Here is an 18,719-nt window from a genome sequence, read left to right as displayed (position 1 = left end):
ACTCTAAACCTGAACAGAAAAGGTGGAAAATGTCTAGTGATGTAGTTTACAAATTGTCTTGGAAAAACAATAAATAAAGAGAGGCAAATTACGATTTGACTTCCCTGATAGTTAACTGCTACTGTGTTATTTACTTATTTTACATCATGAAAATGTATAAATCATTTTATATTACTCGTTTTAACTTTTATGATAGAATTAATTTTAACAAAAATAGTTGTTCAACTTATATATATATATGATATGACTTTTGAAAGCACAATTTAAAAAATCACAATTACTTTCTCAAAAAAAAAAAAAATCACAATTAAACATTTGATTTGGGTTTTTGGGCTAATTTGTATTTGTTTGGGAAATTTTTAAGAAGTATTATGTTCATAATACTTTCACAACAAATCTTAAATGAAAAGTTGTTTTTGGTTTTAATTTGAACATACTATTGAAATTACTTTTTGTCTACTAATAATAGCAAGTAATAACCGGTTACTTAGGATTTATATATGAAGTGTTGTGGGCATGAAATTTCACATAATTTTTTGGTTCAACTTTTAATGAACCAAAATTTTGGAGAGATGAAAATTTATTTTTAATGGGCTCAAATACACACACACACACATATATATTATAGGGTGTTCAAGTTTTTACTTTTTCTATACTACTATTTAAGGGGCTGCACTTGTTTAGACCAGATTTTTTTTTTGTTCCAAAATACCCCTATAGCCTATGTTTAAGTAGAGGCAAAACTTAAGGATAACTTAGTAAAAATATATCTCTAACTCTCACCTAAAACATTTCCTACAAAACAGGATCATTCTCCCACTAACCCACTTTTTCAAAGTTTTTTTTCTTTTAAAAAAATAAATCATCCTCACGTTAACTTCAAATCAATTTTTTTTTTTTTTAACATCCTCTACTTTATCCCAAAAAAAAAAAAAAATAGATATATATTACAATTTATTTAAAATGTTTTTAACTTCTTCTTAAAAATTAAAAACAAAAAACCTAATGAAAAAAAAAAAAAAAAAAAAAAACCCCACGTTTCTATCAAAAAAGTTTTTTGTCCCACCTCCACATTTTGTCCCTCACATTAATAGTTTTCTATTTTTAGAGTGCCTCACATTAATAGTTAAGTACTAATACAACCTTTTTTTTTTAATAAAATAACTATTTTTTTTCCCCACCTCTGCTTCAGCAATTTACAACCCAAAAACTGCCTGATCTCTTATCCTCCATCAAATTGCAAAAAAACCAGATACAATTTCAGTTTACATCCTTCTCCTGCTTCTTCTAATTTTTTTTTCTTTCATCCTGAACAGAAAAATATCTCCACCGCCTTTCAACAAACTCAATTTTTTGTCCCACCTTCAGATTTTGTCCCTCACATTAATAGTCAAGTACCAATACAGTTTTTTTTAATAAAATAAAACTGTTTTTTTTTCCCACCTCTGAGTCGGCAGTTTACAACCCAAAAACTGCCTGATCTCTTATCCTTCATCAAATTGAAAAAAAAAAAAAAAAAAAAAAAAAAAAAAAACGAATACAGTTTCAGTTTACATCCTCCTCTTGCTTCTTCTATTTTTTTTTTCTTTCATCTTGAACAAAAAAAAAATCTCCACAGCCTTTCAACAAACTCAAATTCACCATAGACTTTCTATGCACAATTGTCAATCCATTTCTATCCCCAATCTCCTGAAAGTTACCAAAAAAAAAGAAAACACACACACACACACTGGAAGAGGCCAATCTTGCTATGTTACTCAAAGCAGTAACCATTTTCACATTTTGTTAAGAGTGGTGACTAGCAAGGAGGAGGCAACCACCCAAAACAGAGTTACAAAGTATGAGTTTTGAGGGGTGTATAAGTTTTGTTCTTTTGAGGAATCGCAATTCAATAGCAATCACCAGTTTCATTCTTTGTTTCTATAGAGTTCTAGGACTCCCTCTTATCCCATTGGCAAAGTGATGGGTTTATTTATTTATTTTTTTCTTTGGTTCTATTAATAATTTATGTCTCAAGATGGGTTTATTGATGTGTGGGGATTTTTTTAATTGTTGTGCATAAGATGTAATACGTAGGTTGTTCATTTACTTATCAAAATTGTTCGTATTTTGTCTTTATTAAAATTTGTTTATATTTTGTCTGTTTACGCTGAGAAATAATGTTTACATTGAGAAATATGCAAGCTAAAAAATCCTATGATCACTTCGTTCAGTTTCCACTCTCTTTTGAAAGCTTTCGTTACTTTTCAAAGATTTTTTTTATTCTATCCAAAAAAAAGAAAAATAGATCTTTTTTATTTTAATGCTTTGTTCTATTTATTTAGACAAAATTTTTAGTTACTTTGCTTTCAGAAATTTTTTTCCCTTTATTCTAATATTTTGGATTAGATTGATTACTCAAAATCATTTCAATTTCCTAATTCAATGTTTAAGAAGTTGCTATCCTTTGAAGATGGTAAAAATTGGGGAATCAATTTTGTCATTTTTTAATGCGTCTTCTGAATTTTTGATTTGGGGGATTGGAAGATTTGGGAGATTGGAAGTTTTAGGGGTTACTACGTTTTTAACAGTATCCTAATTTTCTATTTTGAAATACAAGAGAATGATTTTGAAGAAAATCTGTTCAGTCATGCTAAGAGTTTCACATATGAATTTCTAAAATTTGAAGTGTTTTAAGTTTTAACTCAGTGGTGCTTCTATTTTTTGGGTAAGAATTAATCTAAAGCATTTATTAAAATTTGGGATTAGTACATTTTTCAATTACAAAAAAGACCTAGGGGTGTGATGAAAAATTATTTCACCACACATAATACTTATCACACTCTTATGTTTTTTTTTTTTTTTTTTTTATTAGAAAATGTAGTAATTTCAAATTATAATAAATACTTTAGATTAATCCTTACACAAAAAATAGAAGAGCCTCTAAACACGCGCGTGAGCGCGTACTCAGAGGCTAATATTTTATAAAAATGGTCAAGATTTTTTTTTCCTAAGGCAGTTAAGAATCTATTTTAATTTAAAATTTAACTTTTTAAAGGTATATAAAAAAATATTTCAAAGTCCAATGTTCATGTGATCTGACCAGGAAAGCCGCCCCTAGCCATTAGTCCCCTCCCAAAACGAGGTCCTATTTGGTGTTTTATTAATGTTTAAATAATAAATTTAATATTTATTTATTTTTTTTAATTAAAAATTTTAATTAAAAAAAAAAAAAAAAAACCCACCCCTACCAAATCCCTTATTTTTTTGGACATTGTCGGCGACTCCAGTTCAGTTCTTTGCCGGAGGTTTCGTAGACCCATTTTCTTCGCAATACATTATAATAATTTAAGACTTTTTTTTTTTTTTTTGGGTAAACCTAATATAAGACTTAGTCTTTAGGTTTGAAAATTGAAATATATACTTTTTTTTTTTTTTTTTGGTGCTAAACATGTATACTTTTGTTTGCTGGAGAATAGTTTTGAACTTTCATTAGTCAAACTGTTTCTAATTCCTTGGTTTTATTAAATAAATAAAAAAAAAAATTCTTTTTTGGGTAAACCAAGATTACTACATTAACTAGGAATTAACAAGTCTATTACCATGCATATTTACTTTATGAAAAGCCAAAATATTTTCCACCACAAGCGGTGGTTCTAAAAGACAACAAAAGATGATAAGGAGTTAGCTCCTAGCTTTGCCAATGCGTTTGCACACTGGTTAGCTTTGCGGTAGGTGTGTATTACCTACTTATTTGGGATTGCCTTCAATAGGTTCTTGCAATCAGTTAGGAGGGGTTTCATCAACAAATTTTTAGAGTCATTGTTCATGAGAATTACAACACTTAAAGCATCAAGTTCTATAATAAGGTTATTCAACCTGAGCTCCCTTGCCAAGTTCAGCCCATCTCTTAGTGCCCACAGTTCTGCAACAATATTGTTGGTATTACCAAGAGCTCTAGCATACCCTCGTATCCAATCTCCTTCATGATTTCAAATTATACCTCCTCCCCTGGCCCTTCCTGGGTTTCCCAAAGTTGAACCATCTGAATTTAGTTTCATCCACCCTTTTAGTGGCTTCTCCCACCCTACTGGAATGATGGTTTTGGGGTTTTTTACTTTTGTATCCATACCAATGGAGAAAAATTCTACACTGACCTAGATGCATCATTTCAATATCAGGTGGTCCACCTTACCTGTCCAAAACACAAAGTTATTCCAATGTAACCATAGCTGCCATACTCCCATCAGAAACAGTAACTTCCACAGAATACCCATAAATTTGGAGCTCATCCTAGCCTTGCAATTGAGTTCAAGCCACTCTCCAATTCGAAGCTTAAAGGAATCTCTTAGGCAATAAGGGATTTGCAATTCTTGCCAGAATTTTTGAGCTATTTCGCACTCCCTGAGAAGGTGGTCTATGGACTCATTGCTCCTGTGACACATCATACATATTGGGTTAAAGTTTAAACCTCTTGAACCCAACACTTCCGCCGAGGGTATGCTATTGTGCAAACATAGCCATAGAAAAAAAAAAGTTTCTAATTCCTTGGGCCTAGACCCTAGAGAATAGTTTCTCTCTCTCAATGATGTCATTTGGTTTATTTATTTATTTATTTATTTATTTATCATTATTATTTAGAAATAAATATTAAAATAATAAGTTTATTAATTAAATATTTAAAAATCACCAAAAACAACATTATTAAATGGAGGTCTAATGGAAGCCTCGATTGAATACAATTTTTAGTTTTTACTTATAATTTTTTAAAATCTCAATTTTTCTCACAGGTATGCTTTAGGATATTTTTAACAAAAAGTTAGACAAACTATTCTTAAACGGACACTTAGAGGACAAAAATAACTTAAAATAAAGTTAAAAAGGACTAAAATGAATTCTAGTAAAATCTCATAATTTTTGTCACAGCTCGCCATGTGACAAGTTGCAAGTGGTGAAGATGTGGAACAACCATTTAATCTTCACCACTCACAACTCGCTATACGACAAGTTGTGGGATTTTTTTTTTTTTTTTGGTATGGCCGGCATTTTCCATGACATAGGTTTCAAAGTTCTACCAAGAAGGACTGTTCAATGGCCAATGTTGTTATCAGAGTTCGACATTACTTATGTCACATAGAATTCAATCAAGGTACTTAAAAGTTTTTTTTTTTTTTTTTGAGAAATAATTACAACATGCTGCTAATCCCGTAACTCAAACCCTTTCCCCCTTAGACCCTCAAGCATTTTGTACATGAGGAAGTGTCATTTCAGCTACAAGGCCTTTGACGGGTACTTAAAAGTTAATTGTATTTATATATACATAAAAAAAAATAACAATAGTAAATGGCATAGATTTCAAAGTTCAAATAATTATATATAATAATAATAATAATAGTAAATGACATACGATTCAAAGTTCAAACGATTATATTTATATGGGTTCTAGTTAACTTAATTGGTAAAATTTCTGATGGTTGAATAAGAGATCTGGGGTTCAATTCCCTCCTACCCCAAAAACCGATTGATATCTTGATATGATGATAGAGCTATCATCAGCAATTAAGGAACTTAAAAGTTAATTGTATTTATACATACATAAAACTGGTAAAATCTCTAACGGTTGAATAAGAGATTTGAATTCAATTTTTGCTTACACCCAAAATTGATTGTGTTGCTCTATCATCAGCCTTGTGCTCTAGAATCATTCGATTTCCCTCAGTTACCTCAAAGATTTAAGTTTGTTCTGGCTATTTGTAGGAGCGTTTGGCTGACATATCAGGCATTGTGACCATCGAGGTATGAAAGTACACATTCAAAAGTTGGAGGGGTATTAAGGTACAAGTTATTTGGAAAATGAATAAAACTACAGGTCATGTTAGCTCTAAACCTAAACAGAAAAGGTAGAAAATGTCTACTGATGTAGTTTACAAGTTGTCTTGGAAAAACAATAAATAAAGAGAGGCAAATTACAATTTAACTTCCCTGATAGTTAACTACTATTGTGTTATCTTACATCATGAAAATTTAAAAATCATATAATATTACTCATTTTAACTTCCCTGATAGAATTAATTTTAACAAAAATAGTTGTTCAACTTATAATTGATGAATTAGTTGATTGTATCGCTGATGTGGACAATGAATACCTACCAAAAAAAAAAAAAAAAAAAGATATAAGAAGACATTGGTGTGATGTTGGGCTTGGGATCTTTGATGCCCAAGTTAGTGTTATCTCTCTCTCTCTCTCTCTTAAGAAGCTATGGTTTTTTAATTATAAATAATTAGTGTTACCTCAAACATGTCTTGGAATTTGGTTTACATGCAAGTTTCATGGTGGGGTATGGCGGCCATTATGTTGAATTTATGTTATGGTAGTTGTAGGGGCAACAATTATAATTTTCTTGGAATTAGGTTTATATGCAAGTTTCATGGTGGGTTATGGCGGCCATTATGTTGAATTTATGTTATGGTAGTTGTAGGGCACAATTATAATTTTGGGCAAGATGTTGGAAAGCTTATTAAATTGAAATCTTGCTTAATCATTTTGAATGTGCTACTCAAATGATTTGAATGGACTGAGTACATAAAATGGGACTCTTTTATATCCATATCATAGTTAATTTTGATCCTCATTAATACAAAATCAAATAGATAAAAGATGTACAACTTCTCCAAATTTAAAAATTATATTTTAAAGGTAACTTAGGTAAGTATGAATAAAAGTCATCTGAAATCCATTTTTAAAATTTCAAGATTAAATTGACACAAATGGTACTCCTTTAACAAGATTCGAATCTCACTTAATTAGTTTTTCTTTTTTCTTTTTTTGATAGGAAGACTGAAACTTTTATTACGTATTGCAGTCTCAAGTAAGGTGTTTGGCATAGAGATGACTTGGAAAGTAGAGGGCTTTGGCAGCCATTTATCTCTCCCAATCTGTATAGAAGTGTCATCACCCACTTGCCATCGGTGACCGGCCCCAACAACATCTTGGGCAGCCATTATGCTTCTCCAAGCATAGGAGGGTGTTCGGCCCAATTCAGCATGGATGTAGTCACGGTCAGGGAAGTAACATGCCTTGAGAACACGATGAACTAGGGAGCGTGTGTTGCTTTGAAGGTGCCAGCCCTGTTTTGCCAAGAGTGCAATGTTAAAAGATTTTTGATCACAAAAGCCTAAACCTCCATCTTTTTTGGGTGCACACATTTTTTCCCAGCTTAACCAAGCCATTTTATTTCTCCCTTCCTTTTGGTCCCACCAAAACTTACAAACCATACTTGTCATCTCATCATAAAGGGAGTCTGGAAGCTTAAAAACACTCATTGTATAGGTGGGAATCGCTTGAGCCACTGCCTTGATGAGGATTTCCTTTCCGACCTGTGAGAGCAACTTCTCCTTCTATATCGAGAGCTTGTTATCTAGTCTTTCCTTAAGTGCTCGAAAGGTATTTCTTTTTGAACGACCCACCAGGGAAGGTAACCCCAGATAAGTCTCATGTTGTCTGATAACTTCTGCCCCAAAACGATGTTTAATGTCCTCCTAAACCTCAAGTGTTCTGTTTTTGCTGAAGAATAAGGTAGTCTTGTCATGGTTGAGTTGTTGGCTAGATGCTTGTTCATAGGTCTCCAAGATGTGTTGTAGGTGAGTACAATCAACACTAGTGGCTCGACAGAAGATTATACTATCATCTGCAAAGAAAAGGTGGGAGATCTGTGGACCCCGTGGGCATGCAGCAACACCATGGATTGCCCCACTTCTAGAGGCTTGATTGAGGAGGGCGGATAGTCCTTCTGCACAAAACAAGAGAAGAAAAAGGGATATGGGGTCCCCTTGTCGCAAGCATCTCGTAGGGGTGATATGGCCACGGGGCTCGCCATTGATCCTGATGGAATATGTAACAGAGGTAACACAAAGCATCATAAGGTTAACCCATTTAGTATTAAAACCCATCTTTAACATTATATCATGAAGGCAGCCCCATTCAACTTTATCAAAAGCTTTACTCATATCAAGCTTTAAAGCCATTTCCCCAACCTGCCTACTTCATTTTTGATTTAGGTGATGCATGGTCTCAAAAGCCACTAATGCATTATCTGTAATAAGCCGAGTAGACATAAACGCACTCTGGTTTTCACTAATGATATCAGGGAGGAAGCATTTAAGCCTATTTGCAATAACTTTGGAAGCTAATTTAGAGATAACATTGCTTAGGCTTATGGGTCTATTTTCTGTTATCTTGGTAGGGTTTTTCACCTTTGGGATGAGGACGATATGAGTGTCATTGAACGGCTGCAGTTACTGGAGCAGTGTTTGTAGGGCCGTTGGACTGAAAAATGGAGTTGAAGTAGTCTAGAACAACACTTTCCACAGCCTGAGCATCCTCTTGCCATACCCCATTTGTGTCCGTAATGCCTCGGATGAGGTTTCTGTCTTTACAGTTAGAAGCTTTTTGGTGAAAGAAGGAGGTGTTTCGGTCGCTATTAGTGATCCACAAATGTCTGGACCTCTGGTGCCACATTGTGTTTTCAGCATCAAGCTAGCAATTCAAAGCTTTACGGACCTCTTCAATCTTTTCATGGTTAGGATGGTGATGTTGTTCTAGAGATTGTAATTCCTTTTCCAACCTTGCAATCTGCCTTCCGACATGCCCAAACTCAGTTTTGTTCCATGCAGATAGCCGAGCTCTACAGCTTTCAAGGCAGTTGCTAATTGGCGCACCATTTGGGTTGTATGGTCCTTCCATCCATGCCTCCTTCACTATTTCAGCACAACGTGGGTCACGAAGCCACATTGCTTCAAAGCAGAAAGGTGGTCGAGAACGTTTGAGCCGAGTCTTAGAGGGTGGCAAATGTACTGCAATCATGGAGTGGTCTGAGGTGGACATTGAAAGGTGTTGAACTGATACTCCGAGGAATTTGGATTTCCATGCAGCGGTGGCAAGCGCCCTGTCTAGGCGTATGCTAATGCGACCCTCAGTGGGATGGTTCCGCGACCATGTGAATGGAGATCCACAATAGCCCAAGTCCAGAAAACCACAATGTGAGATCGCCATGCGAAAACGGTCCATCTGCTTGGCAGGTCGGAGGCATCCTCCAGCCTTTTTCGCTTGGCTGAGAATTTCATTGTAGTCACACAGACACAGCCAAGGTAGAGTGTTTGATCGTCCAAGGGATTCAAGAAGAGTCCATATCTCTTCACGCTGTTGGTATCGGGGTGGCCATAGAAACCAGTTAGCCTCCATGTTATACCTGTTATATCACAGACAATATGGGCATCGATAAACTAGCGTGAAAATTTTTTGACATGTACCTGACTGCCTGGTTTCCATAAGAGTGCCAAGCCTCCACTTGAACTATCACTAGAGACCACCAATCCTTGGTTATATTCCCAGTTTCCTTTCATGTTATTCAGTTGTTCAGTAGAGAGTTTTGTCTCCATTAAGAAGACACAGATGGGAGCTTGCTTCTTCCATGCTCTCTGGAGAGCATTCACTGTACGGAGGTTCCCAAGCCCCCGACAGTTCTAGCACAAAATACTCATTATGTACGGTGGTGTTGCCAAGCAGCCATCGCTGATCCTAGGTTGTCTGCCATGAGTTTGCCCAGAGTACGTGCCTCCTCATTTAGCAACTTTTGCTTTTTTTCATCAAAAGAGTCTTCCATAATCACCTCCTAAGAGGATTTTCGTTTAGAGCCAGACATGTGGCCGTAGGTCCCACTGGTGTCCATTATTTGTCGAGGTGGCCCAAGCCGACACCAAGAACTTTATGGTGGGCCCACAGGTTCAAGGGGGGTGGATGTTATGGAATTGTTGGAATTTTGGTGTGCTGCATGGATTATCATAAGAAAGAATAAGGCTAAAATACAAAATTCACCTTTTGAGTTTTGTTAGAATTCATTTCAGCCTTGTAATTTTTTTTTTTTTAGACAATCCAGTCGTTTAAGTTTTATAAGTGACCAAACAAGGCCTTTGTTAAGTCTCCATTTAATTATGCCATTAGCAATGGTTGCTCTAAGAATTTTTTTAAAGGTGATCATTAAAAAACTTAAATTAAACAAATTTTAATTTAAAAAAAAAAAACTTAAATATAACGATGTGACAAAAAAAAAAAAAAAACACAAATATATAAAAATTTTAAAATTTCATTCAACAAGTTTTCATATTTTGAAATCGTTTTTTTATAGATTCATTATCAATGCTATCAACTACATTTTTTTTTTAATGTACACAACCAAGCAACTATTAAACTATTGATCTAGCATTCATTTAATATGTAGCAATATAAACAAAATGCATCATCTTTTTTAATGATCTTTTTCAACCAATTTTTGTACTCTTTAAACTAATTAGGATTAAATCGACCAATTCTCCATTAATTTATATTTTAGGGAAATCCTGGTCAAGAGGTTGACAAGAACCTCTTTGTAAATATGCTCTAATTATTTCATCCCGATCATGAGGATGAAAAGATGAGATATTTTCTCATAGGCTAGGATATGAAAGAAGATTATTCAAGTAAATACGAATTGCTTAAAAGATGAATTTTGCAATAAAAGTGATTTCCTTATAAGAAATTTGTTCATAGTGCTAGCAAAAGAATAAAGGGTAAACTATAAGTTCATTCAATATATTCAATTTGGTCATTCAACTATTACATTAATCATATTCAATAAAAATATTCAGGTATTACTTTAATGCATACGTATGTGTACAAAATGTATTACATAAATTCAACAAATTTAACTAAAGACTAAAAGTAAGCACCAACTGGCTAACTATTTGAAAATATACATTTTTTTAGAATATATATATATATATATATATATGTATGTATGTATGTATAAAATATGCCTTTTGAAAACACAATTTAAAAAATCACAATTAAACATTTGATTTGTGCTTTTGGGCTAATTTGAATTTGTTTGGGCAATTTTAAATGATAAGTTGTTATTGGTTTTAATTTGAACTTAGGATCCATTTGGATACCGTTTATTTTGCTGAAAACTGAAAACACTGTAACAAAATAATTTTTAAATGTGTGAATAGTGCCGTGGGACCAATTTTTAATGAAAAAGTTTTTGAAAAGTGAGGTTTGTGGGTCCCTAAACAGTGCATGGGACCCACTGGAGTGCACTGTCCACCGCTTATTTTGCTAGAGTGAACAGTGCACTGATAGACAAAGTCAAAAAGAAACGCGGGTCTCTCCAAAACAAAAAAAAAAAAAAAAAAAAAAAAAGAGGAAAACGCAGACGCCAGCATTTTCATATGTATCCAAACCCACACTTACTACTGAAATTATCTTTTGTCCACTAATAATAGCAAATAACAACTTGCCATTTAATATTTATTTGTGAAAGTGTTATGAATATAAAAATTTTCATAATTTTTTTGTTCAATTTTTAATGAACCAAAATTTTGGAGAGATGAAAATTTATTTTTAATAGGCTCAAAATTTTTTTTTTGAGGGTGTTCAAGTTTTTTTTTTTTTTTTTTTTTAAGTGGTTGAGATTTTTTTCTAGAGCGGTCAATAATTTATATTAATATAAAATTTAACTTTTTAAAGGTATATAAAAAAATAAAAATTCAAGTCCGATGTTCAGGTGATCTGACCACCTTTCTCCTTGTTAACAAGTAAAGCCGCCCCTAGCCAGCCATTCGTCCCCTCCCAAAACGAGGTTTTATTTGGTGTTTTTTAATGTTTAATTAATAACTTTAATATTTTATTATTTATTTAAAAAAAAAAAAAAAAAAAAAACCCACCCCTACCAAATCCCTAAAAAATGTTTAAGTGCTGGTCAGAGGTGGAAATCGTTCTCTTTATTTTTTGGGACATTGTCGGCCACTCCAGTTCAGTTCTTAGCCGGAGGTTTTTGGGACTTTTTTTTTTTTTTTTAATGAACATAAGACTTTAGTCTTTAGGTTTGAAAATTGGAATATATTTTTGTTTGGTAGAGAACATAAACTCATTACAGTAGTACTTTAATTTTGTTTTTGGTCAATTCAATCATTTAAGTTTTAAAAATGTATGATTCTCAAAAAAAAAAAGTTTTAAAAATGTTCAATTAAGGCCTTTGTTAAGCCTCCATTTAATTCAGCCATTAATAATGGTGGCCCTATAATTTTTTTAAGAGTGGTCATTAAAAAAATTAATAAAAATTAAACTTGAATATTATAACGTGACAAAAAAAAATGCAAAAATATAAAGTTTTATATTTTTTTTCTACGAGTTTTTGTATTTTAAAATTGTTTTATTATAGATTCATTATTAATATTATCAACTAAATTTTTTTTCAACGTACACAATCAAACAATCATTAAACTATCTATCATTCAATTAATAAGTAACAATATAAACAAAATGTAACATCCTTTTTTATGATTTTTTTTTCCCAACCAAATTTTGTACTCTTTAAACTAATTAGGATTAAATCGACACAATTCTTCATTAATTTCTTTTTTAGGGAAATCATGGTCAAGAGGTTGACAAGAACCTCTTCGCATGTTCTTCATCTTCAAAGGTTTGTGATGGAAGTTCTTCGGGGCTTTTGGGGCTCAATCCATAGAGCTTCAATAATTTGTGGTTTGTTGAAGTTTCTGGAGACTTTTAAGCTTGACTCCAGCAAACTTTAAGATCTAGGCAAGTAATTTGGACGATTTTGCTTCAAGTGTTCTTCGTATTCGAGGTTGAAGTTATTGAAATTCTTGGAGGCTTCAGGGCTTGATTCCAACAAAGATTCTGTACTTCTGAATATTCTTTTTTGTTGTTTGTGCTCTAAATGTCTAAGTATGTGTATGGAAATGCCTTAGGAAGGCTTCTATTTATAAGAGTTTGGGGGTGGGTGAGCAACATGTGGCGGAGTCTGATTAATGCCATGTGTTACAATTTGATTGGAGGAGCTTTAAGACTTTTTTTCTTCAAGACACGTGGCATATTTTGATTGGCCGAAATGTCTTGATTTTCGAGGTGACACATGTGAGCACTCGATTGGACTGCCTATGTCATTGTTTACATGCGTCGGATTACTTACGTCATTGCTTACACGTGCCAATGTATGATTGGGATTTTGCATGCTTTTTATGTTTTTATTTCATAACACTTAGCAAATTTCTATTGGTTCCTGAATGTTGATGGTAGAACCTAGTTGTAGTACATAGTGTTTTGTAATTGGCCATACTTTGTGGACTTCGTAGTATAATGTACCAGGTTGTGATAGGTCGGAAAATCCTCTCTTAGAAAGAATGTCATAAATGTCAAATAACAAATTTTATTTTGAATTCAAAAAGAGAACTTCTAAAATTTAGGATTTTTTTTCTCTTCACATTCAAAAAAGAAATTACAGTTACTGTTTATTTATAAAGTTTATCATTTTTATTTGTTTGAAAAAAAAATTCTATTATTAACCCTTACAAAAAAAATAAATATATAGAAGAGTCTTATGCGCATACTTAGAGGCTTGTGTGTGTGTGTGTGTGTGTGTGTGTGTGTGTGTGTAATGATTTTAAAATATGCATCTTTAAAACACAATTTAACAAATCACAACTAAACATTTGATTTGGGCTAATTGTATTTGTTTAGAAATTTTTTTAGAAATGTTATGTTCACAATACTTTTTAAATGGTAAGTTTTTATTGATTATAATTTGAACTTATCACTGAAAATTACCTTTTGTCCACTAATAACAATAAGTAATAATATGTCATTTATGATTTATTTATGAAAATGTTGTGAACATAAAATTTCTCATAATTTTGTAATTCAATCTTTAATAAACTAAAATTTTAGAGATCAAATTTTATTTTTAATGGATTCAAATATTTATTATGGGCGTTCAAGTTTTTGTTTTTTTAAGGTGATCAAGATTTTTTTTTGTTTTTTTGTCAACAACCTATATTAATTTAAAATTTAACTTTTTTTTAAGTAGATAAAAAGAAAAAAAACATTTCAAATCCGATGTTCATGTGATCTGACCGCCTTTCTCCTTATTAACAAGTAGCCCTTAGTCCCCTCCCAAGACGAGGTCCTATTTGGTGTTTTTTATTTATTTTTTATTTTTTTTAATATTTAATTATTTATTTTTAAATTAAAAAAACTTTAATTAAAAATAAAAACCCTCCCCTACCAAATCCTTGGAAAAGGTGCAAGTGCTGGGTCAGAGGTAGAAATCGATTTTCTATTTTTTGGACATTGTCGGCGACTCCAGTTGAGTTCTTTGCCGGAGGTTTCATAGACCCATTTTCTTCGCAATACATTATAGTAATAATTTCAGACTTTTTTTTTTGGTTAACCAAGTAATATAAGACTCTCTTTTTTTTCTTTTTTCTTTTTGAGAATCAAGTAATATAAGACTTAGTCCTTAGGTTTGAAAATTAGAATATACTTTTGTTTGCTAGAGAATACTTTCGAATTTTCATTAGTCAAATTGTTTCTAACTCCTTTGGTTTATTAAAAAAAAAAAAAAAAGTTTCTAATTCCTTGGGCCTAGACCCTAGAGAATACTCTCTCTCTCGATGATGTCATTTGGTTTATTTATTTATTATTATTTAGAAATAAATATTAAAATAATAAGTTTATTAATTAAATATTTAAAAATTACCAAAAACGGGTCTACTAAAAGCCTCGATTGAATACAATTTTTAGCTTTTACTTATAATTTTTTAAAGTTCTACCGAGAAAAAAAAAAAAAAAAAACCTTAAAAAGGAAACTTAGACATAAAGGACAAAAATAACCGAAAATAGAGTTAAAAATGACAAAAATAGTTTTTTTTTTTAATCAACTAAAATAAATTCTAGTAAAACTTTAAAGATATGTTTTGTAATTTTTTTTTTTGGAAGAATAATAGTTATTGAAAGGACACAAAAATCACAACTCGCCATAAAATAAGTTACAAGTGGTGAAGACGTGAACTCACCATTTAATTTCCACCATTTATTACTTTCTACATGACGAAAAAATTCACTCTGCTTTCGTTACATGTTTCTTCTCCCTCACATGAGGGTGAACCCACAGAATAACTTCTCCTACATGACAAGTTGTGGGATTTTTTTTTTTTTTTTTTTTTTTTTTTTTTTTTTTTTTTTATCATGGCCGGCATTCAAAGTTCTACCAAGAAGGACTATTCAATGGCAAATGTTGTTGTCAGGGTTCAACATCACTTACGTCACACAGAATTCAGTCAAGGTACTTAGAAGTTAATTGTATTTATCTATACGTAAAAAAAATAATAATAGCAAATGACATGGGTTTCAAAGTTAAAATGATGTAAGTCATCGGTCTATTTGGGATCTAATAATTTGGTTGAAATTGAAATTTTTTTATTGAAAATATTATAGATAAAGGTAAAAATTAATTGAAATAGTATAATGTGACTTATGAATAGTACCAAAAAATGTAATAGGATCCATAAATAATAACAAAAATAAGCTGAATAGTAGAATAAATTGGCAAAATTTGCCAACTTATTTTCAGTTTCAGTTTCAGCAAAAAGTTTTTTGAAGTTCAGTTTTTTAAACTTATTTTCAGTAAAAAGTTTTTATGTGGATTCCAGTTAACTCAACTGGTAAAATTTCTGATAGTTAAATAAAATATTTGGGGTTCAATTCTCGCTTAAAACTAAAACCGATTGTCTTGCTCTATCCTAAAAAATGGACGCAATAAATTAAAATTCTCTCAAACAATTGCATATCTAAAAATAATTAAAAAATAATATTAGTAATAAAAAAATCCACGTGGCTGGACCATGTTATTACATAGTAAAGCAGCCGTGAAGAGTAAGCCAAAGCATATTGTCTTTAGCTTTTTTGTTTTGTTTTTTGTTTTTGTTTTTTGTTTTTTTTTTTTTTTTCGATTTCAACAACTATGTCAGAAGCAGAGACTTCTTCATCTTCTTCTTCATCATCATCAACATCGTTGTAGTTGTTGTTGCCAATGTTGAGAATGAGCAAGACCAAAATGCACCGTATGACGCAGTGGTTCGAGGAGATAAACACAATTTAACAAATCACAACTAAACATTTGATTTGGGCTAATAGTATTTGCTTGGGAAATTTTTGAGAAATGTTATATTCATAACATTTTCACAAAATTTTCTAAATGGTAAGTTTTTATTGATTACCATTGACTACCCAGGAGTGAGCACAGCAGTAATATAGAAGCATAAACAATGATAAAATAGTTTATAAAGAAGAGAATAGCAAAATAGATATAGTCAAAATAGATTAAAACAGAGTATGGAACATAAAACTGAAACAAATAAAATCTTACTTGAAAATACTTCTGTCTTTGATTATACTTGAAAACAAACTGTCTTTCTTACAAGCTTTGAAAATAAACACTGTCTGAAGAGTTACAAGATTACAAAGTAAAATCTATAAAGGGTTACAAGATTGTCTGTCTGGAAAGGTAAGGCTACAAGATTATCTGTCTGAAGGAAAGGTTACAAGATTACAAAAAGATAAAGTAAAGTACAAAAGTCTTTCGGGGAAAGGGAAAAGGAAAGCTAAAAGTCTTTCTGAGAATTGGACCTTGGAATGGAAACTTAAACTTTAAAACTGGACCTTGGAAATGGACCTAGAATTTGAACCTATCTTCTGTCTTCGGAGTCTGTCTATTTATAGATAAAGTGAACCATGGTAAGTCTTCAAAAGTAACCTGAGTTAAGTAAAGTGAACTCAAGTTAATCTGTCGGTAGAATCTTGAACAGTAAAAGCCTATCTCGAACAGTAAGAGTCTATCTGTCGGTAGAATCTTGAACAGTAAAAGTCTATCTGGCAATCTGTCCGGGTACGCATGCTGGTGAACAATAAAATCTGTCTGTATCTGTCTGGACTGTAATGGATCTGTCTGGAAGCTATCCATGCATGTCGGTGAATAGTGATCTGTCTCCAGTGAATAGTGATCTGTCTCCACTGTCTGTCGGAAGAGTATTCTGTCTGTCTGTGCCTTCTGTCTATCTATCTATCAATCTGTATCCGCGTAGTTATCATAATCTAGCGGATCAGTGTTATCCTCATACTGCTCATGCTCGTGGAGCACTCCATAATCATTACATAGGGCACAATATGAAATAGGAACGAAAACAGGAACATGATCTTTGGCTGTCATCAATCTGGGATCTCTAACAATCCTTCTTTTCCCAATGAGCCTTCCTGCTGAAGGTTTTGGGCCATACACAGCTATCCTGTCGGTGTAGCCATATAAATGAAAAACTCTATCTAATTCTTTTTGTTCTTCATAAATTTTATTACTCATGAAATTGGACCATTCTTGAGCCAGAGCACCTGGATCATCAAGTGGTAAGTAAGTATCTCCTGTATACCAGTTATATTCAAGGATACCACACCAATCATGAATAAGGACTAAAATGTGTGCTGGCTGAGCTTTAGTCAATGGTATCAGAGCCATGGATGGTAGGTGTATGAGTTTTATTTCTTTGCAATTAAGAAGTTACTAGGAACTTATATTACTACATAGCCACTACTTGCTCCTTGTTAGCGTTGGTCAGCCTACAGACTCGTTGGCAAACCATAGTTTCGCGTTGGTCAGCCCCTTTGTTGTAGCCGACGGACAGGCGTTGTTTGGGTGGTCCCGCAATGGAGTTTCCCGAGGAGGTGGCCCCGATAGCAAGGATACCAGTGGTTAGTAATAGTTCCGCCAGTAATTATTAATTGTTTAGAAAGAGAATAAATACATTTATCAGCTCATCATCTGTTTGCTTGTTCACACTTAGGCTAGGCACACACTAATTGAAACATGGACTATGATGATATAGATCATGATGAAGGTTATAGCATGAAAGATATAGATGATAATTGGTCAAATAGTGATATGGATTATGAAACTGATTCTGACAGTGAAATGGATAATTATAACTATAATGATAACACAAATAATTGGTGTAATTTCACAAATTATAAAATCAATTGACAGACTAATAACCACAATAATAGTTTTTTAGACAGAATTAATAGAAAATTGGAGTCCTTGGAAAATATTGACAGATCTACTATATATACTAAAGTTGAAAAGAAAAATGATAGTTTTTTGGACCTCTATGAAAGAATGAAAGCTTTAAATTCACATTTTGAAAAAGATATAGAATTTGGACCCCATCATAGATCATCTTTTACAGAAACTATGACAGATAATTGGTATATAAATAGTAATTCAAAAGATATAGATAAGAATTTACAGATGTTAAAAACAACTGACAGAAGAGCTGAAACAGAAATTAGCCCTATTAAGGAGAAAGTAACATGTATAAAAGATAAAAGTACTGTAGAAAATGACAGACTAAAAGAAATTTCTAGTTCGGTACTAGACACAGATAGACAAAAGAGCCTAATAGAGACAAATGATAGAAAAAGAATTGAAAGACATAAAGATGAAGATGTTATACGTAGAAAGCTAGAAGAAGAAATAGGAAAAGATGATAGTCCTAGATATAATAATGATAGCTTGAAAAAATTGTATGAAAGACAAAACAGTGAAATGGTATGTAGGATGTTAGATACAAAAGAGATAGAAAGAGATAGTGAAAAAGTAGTCAACAATGGTGGGAAAAATAATTATGGTAATTTAAAAGAAAAGGCAAATAGTAATAGTGTAGTAAAAGAAGAAATTGATGAGAAACTTAAAACAATTGATAGAATTGAAAACCACAGTTTAATAGAATTGGCTAAAAAGATAGAACTTTTAAGATTACCAATGGAGACAGACAGAAAAAGAGACATAACAGTTTTA

The 18,719-nt window shown here is 32.3% G+C and overlaps 2 protein-coding genes across 2 annotated transcripts; both read right to left on the bottom strand.

The window, feature by feature from the left end:
- Positions 1-3,725: 3,725 nt before the first annotated feature.
- LOC126704346 (uncharacterized) lies at positions 3,726-8,004 on the bottom strand. The gene is made up of 5 exons (XM_050403337.1): positions 7,525-8,004; positions 7,252-7,356; positions 6,944-7,107; positions 4,175-4,413; positions 3,726-3,904 (listed from the first exon to the last, which is right to left on the bottom strand). The coding sequence occupies exons 1-5, from the start codon at positions 8,002-8,004 to the stop codon at positions 3,726-3,728; spliced, it is 1,167 nt and encodes a 388-aa protein (XP_050259294.1).
- Positions 8,005-8,257: 253 nt separating this feature from the next.
- Positions 8,258-9,220, bottom strand: LOC126704345 (uncharacterized). The gene is made up of 2 exons (XM_050403336.1): positions 8,540-9,220; positions 8,258-8,485 (listed from the first exon to the last, which is right to left on the bottom strand). The coding sequence occupies exons 1-2, from the start codon at positions 9,218-9,220 to the stop codon at positions 8,258-8,260; spliced, it is 909 nt and encodes a 302-aa protein (XP_050259293.1).
- Positions 9,221-18,719: the final 9,499 nt, after the last annotated feature.

Source organism: Quercus robur, chromosome 10 (assembly GCF_932294415.1).
Source record: "Quercus robur chromosome 10, dhQueRobu3.1, whole genome shotgun sequence".
Classification (NCBI taxonomy): Eukaryota; Viridiplantae; Streptophyta; class Magnoliopsida; order Fagales; family Fagaceae; genus Quercus; species Quercus robur.
Note: the sequence above shows the minus strand (reverse complement) of the source record. Positions and strands in the feature narration are given on the sequence as shown.